At 51.4% G+C, this 16,086-nt stretch overlaps 1 protein-coding gene across 1 annotated transcript in view; it reads right to left on the bottom strand.

Moving 5' to 3' along the window:
• The window catches only part of corin (corin, serine peptidase), a gene marked incomplete at its 5' end in the record, with an annotated part of 25,039 nt that extends 8,953 nt beyond the window's left edge, over positions 1 to 16,086 (bottom strand). The window contains 3 exon segments of the mRNA XM_029743812.1: positions 11,483 to 11,600; positions 15,738 to 15,848; positions 16,030 to 16,086. Of these exon segments, the coding sequence (XP_029599672.1) occupies positions 11,483 to 11,600; positions 15,738 to 15,848; positions 16,030 to 16,086 (286 nt within the window).

The raw sequence follows: 16,086 nt of genomic DNA on the forward strand, positions 1-16,086 counted from the left end.
CCAGGAGATAACCAACCACACCAGGAGATAACCAACCACACCGGGAGATAACCAACCACACCGGGAGATAACCAACCACACCGGGAGATAACCAACCACACCGGGAGATAACCAACCACACCAGGAGATAAACAACCACACCAGGAGATAACCAACCACATCAGGAGATAACCAACCACACCAGGAGAAAACCAACCACCGGGAGATAACCAACCACACCAGGAGATAACCAACCACACCAGGAGATAACCAACCACACCAGGAGATAACCAACCACACCAGGAGATAACCAACCACACCAGGAGATAACCAACCACCGAGAGATAACCAACCAACCAACCAACCACTGGGAGAAAACCAACCACTGGGAGATAACCACCCACACCGGGAGATAACCAACCACCAGGAGATAACCAACCACACCAGGAGATAACCAACCCCAGCAGGAGATAACCAACCACACCAGGAGATAACCAACCACTGGGAGATAACCAACCACACCGGGAGATAACCAACCACCAGGAGATAACCAACCACACCGGGAGATAACCAACCCCAGCAGGAGATAACCAACCACACCAGGAGATAACCAACCACTGGGAGATAACCAACCACACCGAGAGATAACCAACCACCAGGAGATAACCAACCACACCGGGAGATAACCAACCCCACCGGGAGATAACCAACCACACCGGGAGATAACCAACCACACCGGGAGATAACCAACCCCACCAGGAGATAACCAACCACACCGGGAGATAACCAACCCCGGCAGGAGATAACCAACCCCGGCAGGAGATAACCAACCCCGGCAGGAGATAACCAACCCCGGCAGGAGATAACCAACCCCGGCAGGAGATAACCAACCCCAGCAGGAGATAACCAACCACTGGGAGATAACCAACCACTGGGAGATAACCAACCACTGGGAGATAACCAACCACCGGGAGATAACCAACCACCGGGAGATAACCAACCACCGGGAGATAACCAACCACACCAGGAGATAACCAACCACACCAGGAGATAACCAACCACACCGGGAGAAAACCAACCACACCAGGAGATAACCAACCACACCGGGAGATAACCAACCACACCGGGAGATAACCAACCACCAGGAGATAACCAACCACCAGGAGATAACCAACCACACCAGGAGATAACCAACCACATCAGGAGAAAACCAACCACACCAGGACATAACCAACCACCGGGAGATAACCAACCACACCAGGAGATAACCAACCACACCAGGAGATAACCAACCACACCAGGAGATAACCAACCACCGAGAGATAACCAACCAACCAACCAACCACTGGGAGATAACCAACCACTGGGAGATAACCAACCACACCGGGAGATAACCAACCACCAGGAGATAACCAACCACACCAGGAGATAACCAACCCCAGCAGGAGATAACCAACCACACCAGGAGATAACCAACCACACCAGGAGATAACCAACCACACCGGGAGATAACCAACCACACCAGGAGATAACCAACCACACCGGGAGATAACCAACCACACCGGGAGATAACCAACCCCGGCAGGAGATAACCAACCCCGGCAGGAGATAACCAACCACACCAGGAGATAACCAACCACTGGGAGATAACCAACCACACCGAGAGATAACCAACCACCAGGAGATAACCAACCACACCGGGAGATAACCAACCCCACCAGGAGATAACCAACCACACCGGGAGATAACCAACCACACCGGGAGATAACCAACCCCGGCAGGAGATAACCAACCCCGGCAGGAGATAACCAACCACACCAGGAGATAACCAACCACTGGGAGATAACCAACCACACCGGGAGATAACCAACCACACCGGGAGATAACCAACCACACCGGGAGATAACCAACCACACCGGGAGATAACCAACCACACCGGGAGATAACCAACCACCAGGAGATAACCAACCACTGGGAGATAACCAACCACACCAGGAGATAACCAACCACACCAGGAGATAACCAACCACACCAGGAGATAACCAACCACCGAGAGATAACCAACCAACCAACCAACCACTGGGAGATAACCAACCACACCGGGAGATAACCAACCACCAGGAGATAACCAACCACACCAGGAGATAACCAACCCCAGCAGGAGATAACCAACCACACCAGGAGATAACCAACCACTGGGAGATAACCAACCACACCAGGAGATAACCAACCACACCAGGAGATAACCAACCACACCAGGAGATAACCAACCACACCAGGAGATAACCAACCACACCAGGAGATAACCAACCACACCGGGAGATAACCAACCACACCGGGAGATAACCAACCACACCGGGAGATAACCAACCACACCGGGAGATAACCAACCACACCGGGAGATAACCAACCACCAGGAGATAACCAACCACCAGGAGATAACCAACCACCAGGAGATAACCAACCACACCAGGAGATAAACAACCACACCAGGAGATAACCAACCACATCAGGAGATAACCAACCACACCAGGAGAAAACCAACCACACCAGGACATAACCAATCACCGGGAGATAACCAACCACACCAGGAGATAACCAACCACACCAGGAGATAACCAACCACACCGGGAGATAACCAACCACACCGGGAGATAACCAACCACACCGGGAGATAACCAACCACACCGGGAGATAACCAACCACACCGGGAGATAACCAACCACACCGGGAGATAACCAACCACCAGGAGATAACCAACCACCAGGAGATAACCAACCACACCAGGAGATAAACAACCACACCAGGAGATAACCAACCACACCAGGAGATAACCAACCACACCAGGAGATAACCAACCACACCAGGAGATAACCAACCACCGAGAGATAACCAACCAACCAACCAACCACTGGGAGATAACCAACCACACCGGGAGATAACCAACCACCAGGAGATAACCAACCACACCAGGAGATAACCAACCCCAGCAGGAGATAACCAACCACACCAGGAGACAACCACACCACTGGAGATAACCAACACACAGGAGATAACCAACCACACCAGGAGATAACCAACCACATCAGGAGATAACCAACCACACCAGGAGATAACCAACCACCGGGAGATAACCAACCACACCGGGAGATAACCAACCACACGGGAGCTAACCAACCACACGGGAGATAACCAACCACACCGGGAGCTAAACCAACCACACCGGGAGATAACCAACCACACCGGGAGATTAAACCAACCACCAGGGAGTAAACCAACCACCAGGAGATAACCAACCACCAGGAGATAACCCAACCACACAGGAGACTAACCAACCACACCAGGAGATATAACCAACCACATCCAGGAGATAAACCAACCACACCAGGAGGAAAACCAACCACACCAGGACATAACAACCCAACCCGGGAGATAACCAACCACACCAGGAGATAACCAACACACCAGGAGATAACCACCACACCAGGAGCTAACCAACCACACCAGGGAGATAACCAACCACACGGGAGATAACCAACCACACCAGGAGATAACCAACCACACCGGGAGATAACCAACCACCAGGAGATAACCAACCACCAGGAGATAACCAACCACACCAGGAGATAAACAACCACACCAGGAGATAACCAACCACACCAGGAGATAACCAACCACACCAGGAGATAACCAACCCACACCAGGAGATAACCAACCACACCAGGAGATAACCAACCACCCGAGAGATACCCAACCGAGATACCAACCAACCAACCACTGGGAGATAACCAACCACACCGGGAGAGATAACCAACCACCAGGAGTAACCAACCACACCAGGAGATAACAACCACACCAGGAGATAACCAAACCACACCGGGAGATAACCAACCACCAGGAGATAACCAACCACCAGGAGATAACCAACCACACCGGGAGATAACCAACGCCAGCAGGAGATAACCAACCACACCAGGAGATAACCAACCACACCGGGAGATAACCAACCACACCGGGAGATAACCAACCACACCGGGAGATAACCAACCACACCAGGAGATAACCAACCCCAGCAGGAGATAACCAACCTCACCAGGAGATAACCAACCACACCAGGAGATAACCAACCACACCAGGAGATAACCAACCACACCAGGAGATAACCAACCACACCAGGAGATAACCAACCACCGGGAGATAACCAACCACACCGGGAGATAACCAACCACACCGGGAGATAACCAACCACCAGGAGATAACCAACCACCAGGAGATAACCAACCACACCAGGAGATAAACAACCACACCAGGAGATAAACAACCACATCAGGAGATAACCAACCACACCAGGAGAAAACCAACCACACCAGGACATAACCAACCACCGGGAGATAACCAACCACACCAGGAGATAACCAACCACACCGGGAGATAACCAACCACACCGGGAGATAACCAACCACACCGGGAGATAACCAACCACACCAGGAGATAACCAACCACACCGGGAGATAACCAACCACACCGGGAGATAACCAACCCCGGCAGGAGATAACCAACCCCGGCAGGAGATAACCAACCACACCAGGAGATAACCAACCACTGGGAGATAACCAACCACACCGGGAGATAACCAACCACACCGGGAGATAACCAACCACACCGGGAGATAACCAACCACCAGGAGATAACCAACCACTGGGAGATAACCAACCACACCAGGAGATAACCAACCACACCAGGAGATAACCAACCACCGAGAGATAACCAACCAACCAACCAACCACTGGGAGATAACCAACCACACCGGGAGATAACCAACCACCAGGAGATAACCAACCACACCAGGAGATAAACCAACCCCAGCAGGAGATAACCAACCACACCAGGAGATAACCAACCACTGGGAGATAACCAACCACACCAGGAGATAACCAACCACACCAGGAGATAACCAACCACACCAGGAGATAACCAACCACACCAGGAGATAACCAACCACACCGGGAGATAACCAACCACACCGGGAGATAACCAACCACACGGGAGATAACCAACCACACCGGGAGATAACCAACCACCAGGAGATAACCAACCACCAGGAGATAACCAACCACACCAGGAGATAAACAACCACACCAGGAGATAACCAACCACACCAGGAGATAACCAACCACACCAGGAGATAACCAACCACACCAGGAGATAACCAACCACCGAGAGATAACCAACCAACCAACCAACCACTGGGAGATAACCAACCACACCGGGAGATAACCAACCACCAGGAGATAACCAACCACACCAGGAGATAACCAACCCCAGCAGGAGATAACCAACCACACCAGGAGATAACCAACCACTGGGAGATAACCAACCACACCAGGAGATAACCAACCACACCAGGAGATAACCAACCACACCAGGAGATAACCAACCACACCAGGAGATAACCAACCACACCAGGAGATAACCAACCACCGGGAGATAACCAACCACACCGGGAGATACCAACACACCGGAGATAACCAACACCGGGAGATAACCAACCACACGGGAGATAACCAACCACAGATAACCAACCACACCGGAGATAACCAACCACCAGGAGATAACCAACCACCAGGAGATAACCAACCACACCAGGAGATAAACAACCACACCAGGAGATAACCAACCACATCAGGAGATAACCAACCACACCAGGAGGAAACCAACCACACCAGGACCATAACCAACCACCGGGAGATAACCAACCACACCAGGAGATAACCCAACCACACCAGGAGATAACCAACCACACCAGGAGATAACCAACCACACCGGGAGATAACCAACCACACCGGGAGATAACCAACCACACCAGGAGATAACCAACCACACCGGGAGATAACCAACCACCAGGAGATAACCAACCACCAGGAGATAACCAACCACACCAGGAGATAAACAACCACACCAGGAGATAACCAACCACACCAGGAGATAACCAACCACACCAGGAGATAACCAACCACACCAGGAGATAACCAACCACACCAGGAGATAACCAACCACCGAGAGATACCCAACCAACCAACCAACCACTGGGAGATAACCAACCACACCGGGAGATAACCAACCACCAGGAGATAACCAACCACACCAGGAGATAACCAACCACACCAGGAGATAACCAACCACACCAGGAGATAACCAACCACACCGGGAGATAACCAACCACCAGGAGATAACCAACCACCAGGAGATAACCAACCACACCGGGAGATAACCAACGCCAGCAGGAGATAACCAACCACACCAGGAGATAACCAACCACACCGGGAGATAACCAACCACACCGGGAGATAACCAACCACACCGGGAGATAACCAACCACACCAGGAGATAACCAACCCCAGCAGGAGATAACCAACCTCACCAGGAGATAACCAACCACACCAGGAGATAACCAACCACACCAGGAGATAACCAACCCCAGCAGGAGATAACCAACCCCAGCAGGAGATAACCAACCCCAGCAGGAGATAACCAACCCCAGCAGGAGATAACCAACCCCAGCGGGAGATAACCAACCACACCAGGAGATAACCAACCACACCAGGAGATAACCAACCACACCAGGAGATAACCAACCACACCGGGAGATAACCAACCACACCGGGAGATAACCAACCACACCGGGAGATAACCAACCACACCGGGAGATAACCAACCACACCGGGAGATAACCAACCACACCGGGAGATAACCAACCACACCGGGAGATAACCAACCACCAGGAGATAACCAACCACCAGGAGATAACCAACCACACCAGGAGATAAACAACCACACCAGGAGATAACCAACCACACCAGGAGATAACCAACCACACCAGGAGATAACCAACCACACCAGGAGATAACCAACCACCGAGAGATAACCAACCAACCAACCAACCACTGGGAGATAACCAACCACACCGGGAGATAACCAACCACCAGGAGATAACCAACCACACCAGGAGATAACCAACCCCAGCAGGAGATAACCAACCACACCAGGAGATAACCAACCACTGGGAGATAACCAACCACACCAGGAGATAACCAACCACACCAGGAGATAACCAACCACACCAGGAGATAACCAACCACACCAGGAGATAACCAACCACACCAGGAGATAACCAACCACCGGGAGATAACCAACCACACCGGGAGATAACCAACCACACCGGGAGGATAACCAACCACACCGGGAGATAACCAACCACACCGGGAGATAACCAACCACACCGGGAGATAACCAACCACCGGGAGATAACCACCCACCAGGAGATAACCAACCACCAGGAGATAACCAACCCACCAGGAGATAACCAACCACACCAGGAGATAAACAACCACACCAGGAGATAACCAACCACATCAGGAGATAACCAACCACACCAGGAGAAAACCAACCACACCAGGACATAACCAACCACCGGGAGATAACCAACCACACCAGGAGATAAACCAACCACCACCAGGAGATAACCAACCACACCAGGAGATAACCAACCACACCGGGAGATAACCAACCACACCGGGAGATAACCAACCACACCAGGAGATAACCAACCACACCGGGAGATAACCAACCACCAGGAGATAACCAACCACCAGGAGATAACCAACCACACCAGGAGATAAACAACCACACCAGGAGATAACCAACCACACCAGGAGATAACCAACCACACCAGGAGATAACCAACCACACCAGGAGATAACCAACCACACCAGGAGATAACCAACCACCGAGAGATACCCAACCAACCAACCAACCACTGGGAGATAACCAACCACACCGGGAGATAACCAACCACCAGGAGATAACCAACCACACCAGGAGATAACCAACCACACCAGGAGATAACCAACCACACCAGGAGATAACCAACCACACCGGGAGATAACCAACCACCAGGAGATAACCAACCACCAGGAGATAAACAACCACACCAGGAGATAACCAACCACATCAGGAGATAACCAACCACACCAGGAGAAAACCAACCACACCAGGACATAACCAACCACCGGGAGATAACCAACCACACCAGGAGATAACCAACCACACCAGGAGATAACCAACCACACCAGGAGATAACCAACCACACCGGGAGATAACCAACCACACCGGGAGATAACCAACCACACCAGGAGATAACCAACCACACCGGGAGATAACCAACCACCAGGAGATAACCAACCACCAGGAGATAACCAACCACACCAGGAGATAAACAACCACACCAGGAGATAACCAACCACACCAGGAGATAACCAACCACACCAGGAGATAACCAACCACACCAGGAGATAACCAACCACACCAGGAGATAACCAACCACCGAGAGATACCCAACCAACCAACCAACCACTGGGAGATAACCAACCACACCGGGAGATAACCAACCACCAGGAGATAACCAACCACACCAGGAGATAACCAACCACACCAGGAGATAACCAACCACACCAGGAGATAACCAACCACACCGGGAGATAACCAACCACCAGGAGATAACCAACCACCAGGAGATAACCAACCACACCGGGAGATAACCAACGCCAGCAGGAGATAACCAACCACACCAGGAGATAACCAACCACCGGGAGATAACCAACCACACCGGGAGATAACCAACCACACCGGGAGATAACCAACCACCAGGAGATAACCAACCACCAGGAGATAACCAACCACACCAGGAGATAAACAACCACACCAGGAGATAAACAACCACATCAGGAGATAACCAACCACACCAGGAGAAAACCAACCACACCAGGACATAACCAACCACCGGGAGATAACCAACCACACCAGGAGATAACCAACCACACCGGGAGATAACCAACCACACCGGGAGATAACCAACCACACCGGGAGATAACCAACCACACCAGGAGATAACCAACCACACCGGGAGATAACCAACCACACCGGGAGATAACCAACCCCGGCAGGAGATAACCAACCCCGGCAGGAGATAACCAACCACACCAGGAGATAACCAACCACTGGGAGATAACCAACCACACCGAGAGATAACCAACCACCAGGAGATAACCAACCCACACCGGGAGATAACCAACCCCACCAGGAGATAACCAACCACACCGGGAGATAACCAACCACACCGGGAGATAACCAACCCCGGCAGGAGATAACCAACCCCGGCAGGAGATAACCAACCACACCAGGAGATAACCAACCACACCGGGAGATAACCAACCACACCGGGAGATAACCAACCACACCGGGAGATAACCAACCACCAGGAGATAACCAACCACTGGGAGATAACCAACCACACCAGGAGATAACCAACCACACCAGGAGATAACCAACCACACCAGGAGATAACCAACCACCGAGAGATAACCAACCAACCAACCAACCACTGGGAGATAACCAACCACACCGGGAGATAACCAACCACCAGGAGATAACCAACCACACCAGGAGATAACCAACCCCAGCAGGAGATAACCAACCACACCAGGAGATAACCAACCACTGGGAGATAACCAACCCCACCAGGAGATAACCAACCACACCAGGAGATAACCAACCACACCAGGAGATAACCAACCACACCAGGAGATAACCAACCACACCGGGAGATAACCAACCACACCGGGAGATAACCAACCACACCGGGAGATAACCAACCACACCGGGAGATAACCAACCACCAGGAGATAACCAACCACCAGGAGATAACCAACCACACCAGGAGATAAACAACCACACCAGGAGATAACCAACCACACCAGGAGATAACCAACCACACCAGGAGATAACCAACCACACCAGGAGATAACCAACCACCGAGAGATAACCAACCAACCAACCAACCACTGGGAGATAACCAACCACACCGGGAGATAACCAACCACCAGGAGATAACCAACCACACCAGGAGATAACCAACCCCAGCAGGAGATAACCAACCACACCAGGAGATAACCAACCACTGGGAGATAACCAACCACACCAGGAGATAACCAACCACACCAGGAGATAACCAACCACACCAGGAGATAACCAACCACACCAGGAGATAACCAACCACCGGGAGATAACCACCACACCGGGAGATAACCAACCACACCGGGAGATAACCAACCACACCGGGAGATAACCAACCACACCGGGAGATAACCAACCACACCGGGAGATAACCAACCACACCGGGAGATAACCAACCACCAGGAGATAACCAACCACCAGGAGATAACCAACCACCAGGAGATAACCAACCACACCAGGAGATAACCAACCACACCAGGAGATAACCAACCACATCAGGAGATAACCAACCACACCAGGAGAAAACCAACCACACCAGGACATAACCAACCACCGGGAGATAACCAACCACACCAGGAGATAACCAACCACACCAGGAGATAACCAACCACACCAGGAGATAACCAACCACACCGGGAGATAACCAACCACACCGGGAGATAACCAACCACACCAGGAGATAACCAACCACACCGGGAGATAACCAACCACCAGGAGATAACCAACCACCAGGAGATAACCAACCACACCAGGAGATAAACAACCACACCAGGAGATAACCAACCACACCAGGAGATAACCAACCACACCAGGAGATAACCAACCACACCAGGAGATAACCAACCACACCAGGAGATAACCAACCACCGAGAGATACCCAACCAACCAACCAACCACTGGGAGATAACCAACCACACCGGGAGATAACCAACCACCAGGAGATAACCAACCACACCAGGAGATAACCAACCACACCAGGAGATAACCAACCACACCAGGAGATAACCAACCACACCGGGAGATAACCAACCACCAGGAGATAACCAACCACCAGGAGATAACCAACCACACCGGGAGATAACCAACGCCAGCAGGAGATAACCAACCACACCAGGAGATAACCAACCACACCGGGAGATAACCAACCACACCGGGAGATAACCAACCACACCGGGAGATAACCAACCACACCAGGAGATAACCAACCCCAGCAGGAGATAACCAACCTCACCAGGAGATAACCAACCACACCAGGAGATAACCAACCACACCAGGAGATAACCAACCCCAGCAGGAGATAACCAACCCCAGCAGGAGATAACCAACCCCAGCAGGAGATAACCAACCCCAGCGGGAGATAACCAACCCCAGCGGGAGATAACCAACCACACCAGGAGATAACCAACCACACCAGGAGATAACCAACCACACCAGGAGATAACCAACCACACCGGGAGATAACCAACCACACCGGGAGATAACCAACCACACCGGGAGATAACCAACCACACCGGGAGATAACCAACCACACCGGGAGATAACCAACCACACCGGGAGATAACCAACCACACCGGGAGATAACCAACCACACCGGGAGATAACCTGTGTCGGCAGCCGTGTGTCTGTAGCCATAGCTAACTACTGACCTTACCCTAGGCCGAGCTGAGAGCAGGTCAGCTGACTGAGGTCCATCGTCCAGTCATCCCCACAGACATGGTAATCTACTCCGGTCCTGAACACGGTCACCACCGAACCCTCAGACAGAGACACTGGATGGGGTGTAGAGGGATGGATGGGGGTGTAGAGGGATGGATGCGGGTGTAGAGGGATGGATGGGGGTGTAGAGGGATGGATGGGGGTGTAGAGGGATGGATGAGGGTGTAGAGGGATGGATGGGGTGTAGAGGGATGGATGGGGGTGTAGAGGGATGGATGGGGGTGTAGAGGGATGGATGGGGGTGTAGAGGGAGGGATGGGGGTGTAGAGGGATGGATGGGGGGTGTAGAGGGATGGATGGGGGTGTAGAGGGAGGGATGGGGGTGTAGAGGGATGGATGGGGGTGTAGAGGGATGGATGGGGGTGTAGAGGGAGGGATGGGGGTGTAGAGGGAGGGATGGGGGTGTAGAGGGATGGATGGGGGTGTAGAGGGATGGATGGGGGTGTAGAGGGATGGATGGGGGTGTAGAGGGAGGGATGGGGGTGTAGAGGGAGGGATGGGGGTGTAGAGGGAGGGATGGGGGTGTAGAGGGATGGATGGGGGTGTAAAGGAATGGATGGGGTGTAGAGGGATGGATGAGGGTGTAGAGGGATGGATGGGGGTGTAGAGGGATGGATGGGGGGTGTAGAGGGATGGATGGGGGTGTAGAGCGATGGATGGGGGTGTAGAGGGATGGAGGGGGTGTAGAGGGATGGGGGGTGTAGAGGGATGGAGGGGGTGTAGAGGGATGAGGGGGTGTAGAGGGATGGATGGGGGTGTAGAGGGATGGATGGGTGTGTAGAGGGATGGATGGGGGTGTAGAGGGATGGATGGGGGTGTAGAGGGATGGATGGAGGGTGTAGAGGGATGGATGGGGGTGTAAAGGGGGTGTAAAGGGATGGATGGGGGGTGTAGAGGGATGGGGGTGATAAAGGAGGGAGATGAAAGGACAATGAGTGGAAAGCAGTTCTAATCTCTTTCATGCATTTCTAAGCCGTTTCCTTCAAAAACACGACAGGATCCCTAAAAGTAAACATGTTGCTTCATTAAGGGATGAGATAAATATATATAGTTCTCACATATATACATATACAGTGAGGGAAAAAAGTATTTGATCCCCTGCTGATTTTGTACGTTTGCCCACTGACAAAGAAATGATCAGTCTATAATTTTAATGGTAGGTTTATTTGAACAGTGAGAGACAGAATAACAACAACCAAAATCCAGAAAAACGCATGTCAAAAATGTTATAAATTGATTTGCATTTTAATGAGGGAAATAAGTATTTGACCCCCTCTCAATCAGAAAGATTTCTGGCTCCCAGGTGTCTTATACAGGTAATGAGCTGAGATTAGGAGCACACTCTTAAAGGGAGTGCTCCTAACCACAGCTTGTTACCTGTATAAAAGACACCTGTCCACAGAAGCAATCAATCAATCAGATTCCAAACTCTCCACCATGGCCAAGACCAAAGAGCTCTCCAAGGATGTCAGGGACAAGATTGTAGACCTACACAAGGCTGGAATGGGCTACAAGACCATCGCCAAGCAGCTTGGTGAGAAGGGGACAACAGTTGGTGCGATTATTCGCAAATGGAAGAAACACAAAAGAACTGTCAATCTCCCTCGGCCTGGGGCTCCATGCAAGATCTCACCTCGTGGAGTTGCAATGATCATGAGAACGGTGAGGAATCAGCCCAGAACTACACGGGAGGATCTTGTCAATGATCTCAAGGCAGCTGGGACCATAGTCACCAAGAAAACAAATGGTAACACACTACGCCGTGAAGGACTGAAATCCTGCAGCGCCCACAAGGTCCCCCTGCTCAAGAAAGCACATATACATGCCCGTCTGAAGTTTGCCAATGAACATCTGAATGATTCAGAGGACAACTGGGTTAAAGTGTTGTGGTTAGATGAGACCAAAATGGAGCTCTTTGGCATCAACTCAACTCGCCGTGTTTGGAGGAGGAGGAATGCTGCCTATGACCCCAAGAACACCATCTCTACCGTCAAACATGGCAGTGGAAACATTATGCTTTGGGGGTGTTTTTCTGCTAAGGGGACAGGACAACTTCATCGCATCAAAGGGACGATGGATGGGGCCATGTACCGTCAAATCTTGGGTGAGAACATCCTTCCCTCAGCCAGGGCATTGAAAATGGGTCATGGATGGGTATTCCAGCATGACAATGACCCAAAACACACGGCCAAGGCAACAAAGGAGTGGCTCAAGAAGAAGCTGTCTGAACAGATAGACTCACCACAGTCCCTCTCAGAGCTGTCTGAACAGATACTCACCGCTGTCTGAACAGATAGACTCACCACAGTCCCTCTCATCAGAGCTGTCTGAACAGATAGACTCACCACAGTCCCTCTCAGAGCTGTCTGAACAGATAGACTCACCACAGTCCCTCTCATCAGAGCTGTCTGAACAGATACTCACCGCTGTCTGAACAGATAGACTCACCACAGTCCCTCTCATCAGAGCTGTCTGAACAGATAGACACACCACAGTCCCTCTCAGAGCTGTCTGAACAGATAGACTCACCACAGTCCCTCTCATCAGAGCTGTCTGAACAGATAGACTCACCACAGTCCCTCTCATCAGAGCTGTCTGAACAGATAGACTCACCACAGTCCCTCTCAGAGCTGTCTGAACAGATAGACTCACCACAGTCCCTCTCATCAGAGCTGTCTGAACAGATACTCACCGCTGTCTGAACAGATAGACTCACCACAGTCCCTCTCATCAGAGCTGTCTGAACAGATAGACACACCACAGTCCCTCTCAGAGCTGTCTGAACAGATAGACTCACCACAGTCCCTCTCATCAGAGCTGTCTGGACAGATAGACTCACCACAGTCCCTCTCAGAGCTGTCTGAACAGATAGACTCACCACAGTCCCTCTCATCAGAGCTGTCTGAACAGATAGACTCACCACAGTCCCTCTCATCAGAGCTGTCTGAACAGATAGACTCACCACAGTCCCTCTCATCAGAGCTGTCTGAACAGATAGACACACCACAGTCCCTCTCAGAGCTGTCTGAACAGATAGACTCACCACAGTCCCTCTCATCAGAGCTGTCTGGACAGATAGACTCACCACAGTCCCTCTCAGAGCTGTCTGAACAGATAGACTCACCACAGTCCCTCTCATCAGAGCTGTCTGAACAGATAGACTCACCACAGTCCCTCTCATCAGAGCTGTCTGAACAGATACTCACCGCTGTCTGAACAGATAGACTCACCACAGTCCCTCTCATCAGAGCTGTCTGAACAGATAGACACACCACAGTCCCTCTCAGAGCTGTCTGAACAGATAGACTCACCACAGTCCCTCTCATCAGAGCTGTCTGAACAGATAGACTCACCACAGTCCCTCTCATCAGAGCTGTCTGAACAGATAGACTCACCACAGTCCCTCTCAGAGCTGTCTGAACAGATAGGACTCACCACAGTCCCTCTCATCAGAGCTGTCTGAACAGATACTCACCGCTGTCTGAACAGATAGACTCACCACAGTCCCTCTCATCAGAGCTGTCTGAACAGATAGACACACCACAGTCCCTCTCAGAGCTGTCTGAACAGATAGACTCACCACAGTCCCTCTCATCAGAGCTGTCTGGACAGATAGACTCACCACAGTCCCTCTCAGAGCTGTCTGAACAGATAGACTCACCACAGTCCCTCTCATCAGAGCTGTCTGAACAGATAGACTCACCACAGTCCCTCTCATCAGAGCTGTCTGAACAGATAGACTCACCACAGTCCCTCTCATCAGAGCTGTCTGAACAGATAGACACACCACAGTCCCTCTCAGAGCTGTCTGAACAGATAGACTCACCACAGTCCCTCTCATCAGAGCTGTCTGGACAGATAGACTCACCACAGTCCCCTCTCAGAGCTGTCTGAACAGATAGACTCACCACAGTCCCTCTCATCAGAGCTGTCTGAACAGATAGACTCACCACAGTCCCTCTCATCAGAGCTGTCTGAACAGATAGACACACCACAGTCCCTCTCAGAGCTGTCTGAACAGATAGACTCACCACAGTCCCTCTCATCAGAGCTGTCTGAACAGATAGACTCACCACAGTCCCACTCAGAGCTGTCTGAACAGATAGACTCACCACAGTCCCTCTCAGAGCTGTCTGGACAGATAGACTCACCACAGTCCCTCTCAGAGCTATCTGAACAGATAGACTCACCACAGTCCCACTCGTCAGAGCTGTCTGAGCAGTGTTTCGTCCCATCACACCACAGAGTCCGGTGAATACATTGGTGGTTGTTACAGGCTAGCTCGTTGTCCTCGCACACAGCTGAGGAGAGGAGAACAGGTGAAGGTTTCACACAGCTTGTCATTAATCAGAATCACGTACCTCGTTAAAAAAAATAAAAATAAAAACCTTTGTTTATGAGTAAATGCATAATTATGCCGAATGACTACAACACATTATAAAAAATTAAACGAATATGGAATAGGTTTTTTTTTTTACACACAGCAGTTGTTCTCGTCTTTCAGTAGAGGGCAGTCTGGGAAGCCGTCACAGATCATGG

This window comes from Salmo trutta, unplaced genomic scaffold (assembly GCF_901001165.1).
Source record: "Salmo trutta unplaced genomic scaffold, fSalTru1.1, whole genome shotgun sequence".
NCBI classification, from domain to species: domain Eukaryota; kingdom Metazoa; phylum Chordata; class Actinopteri; order Salmoniformes; family Salmonidae; genus Salmo; species Salmo trutta.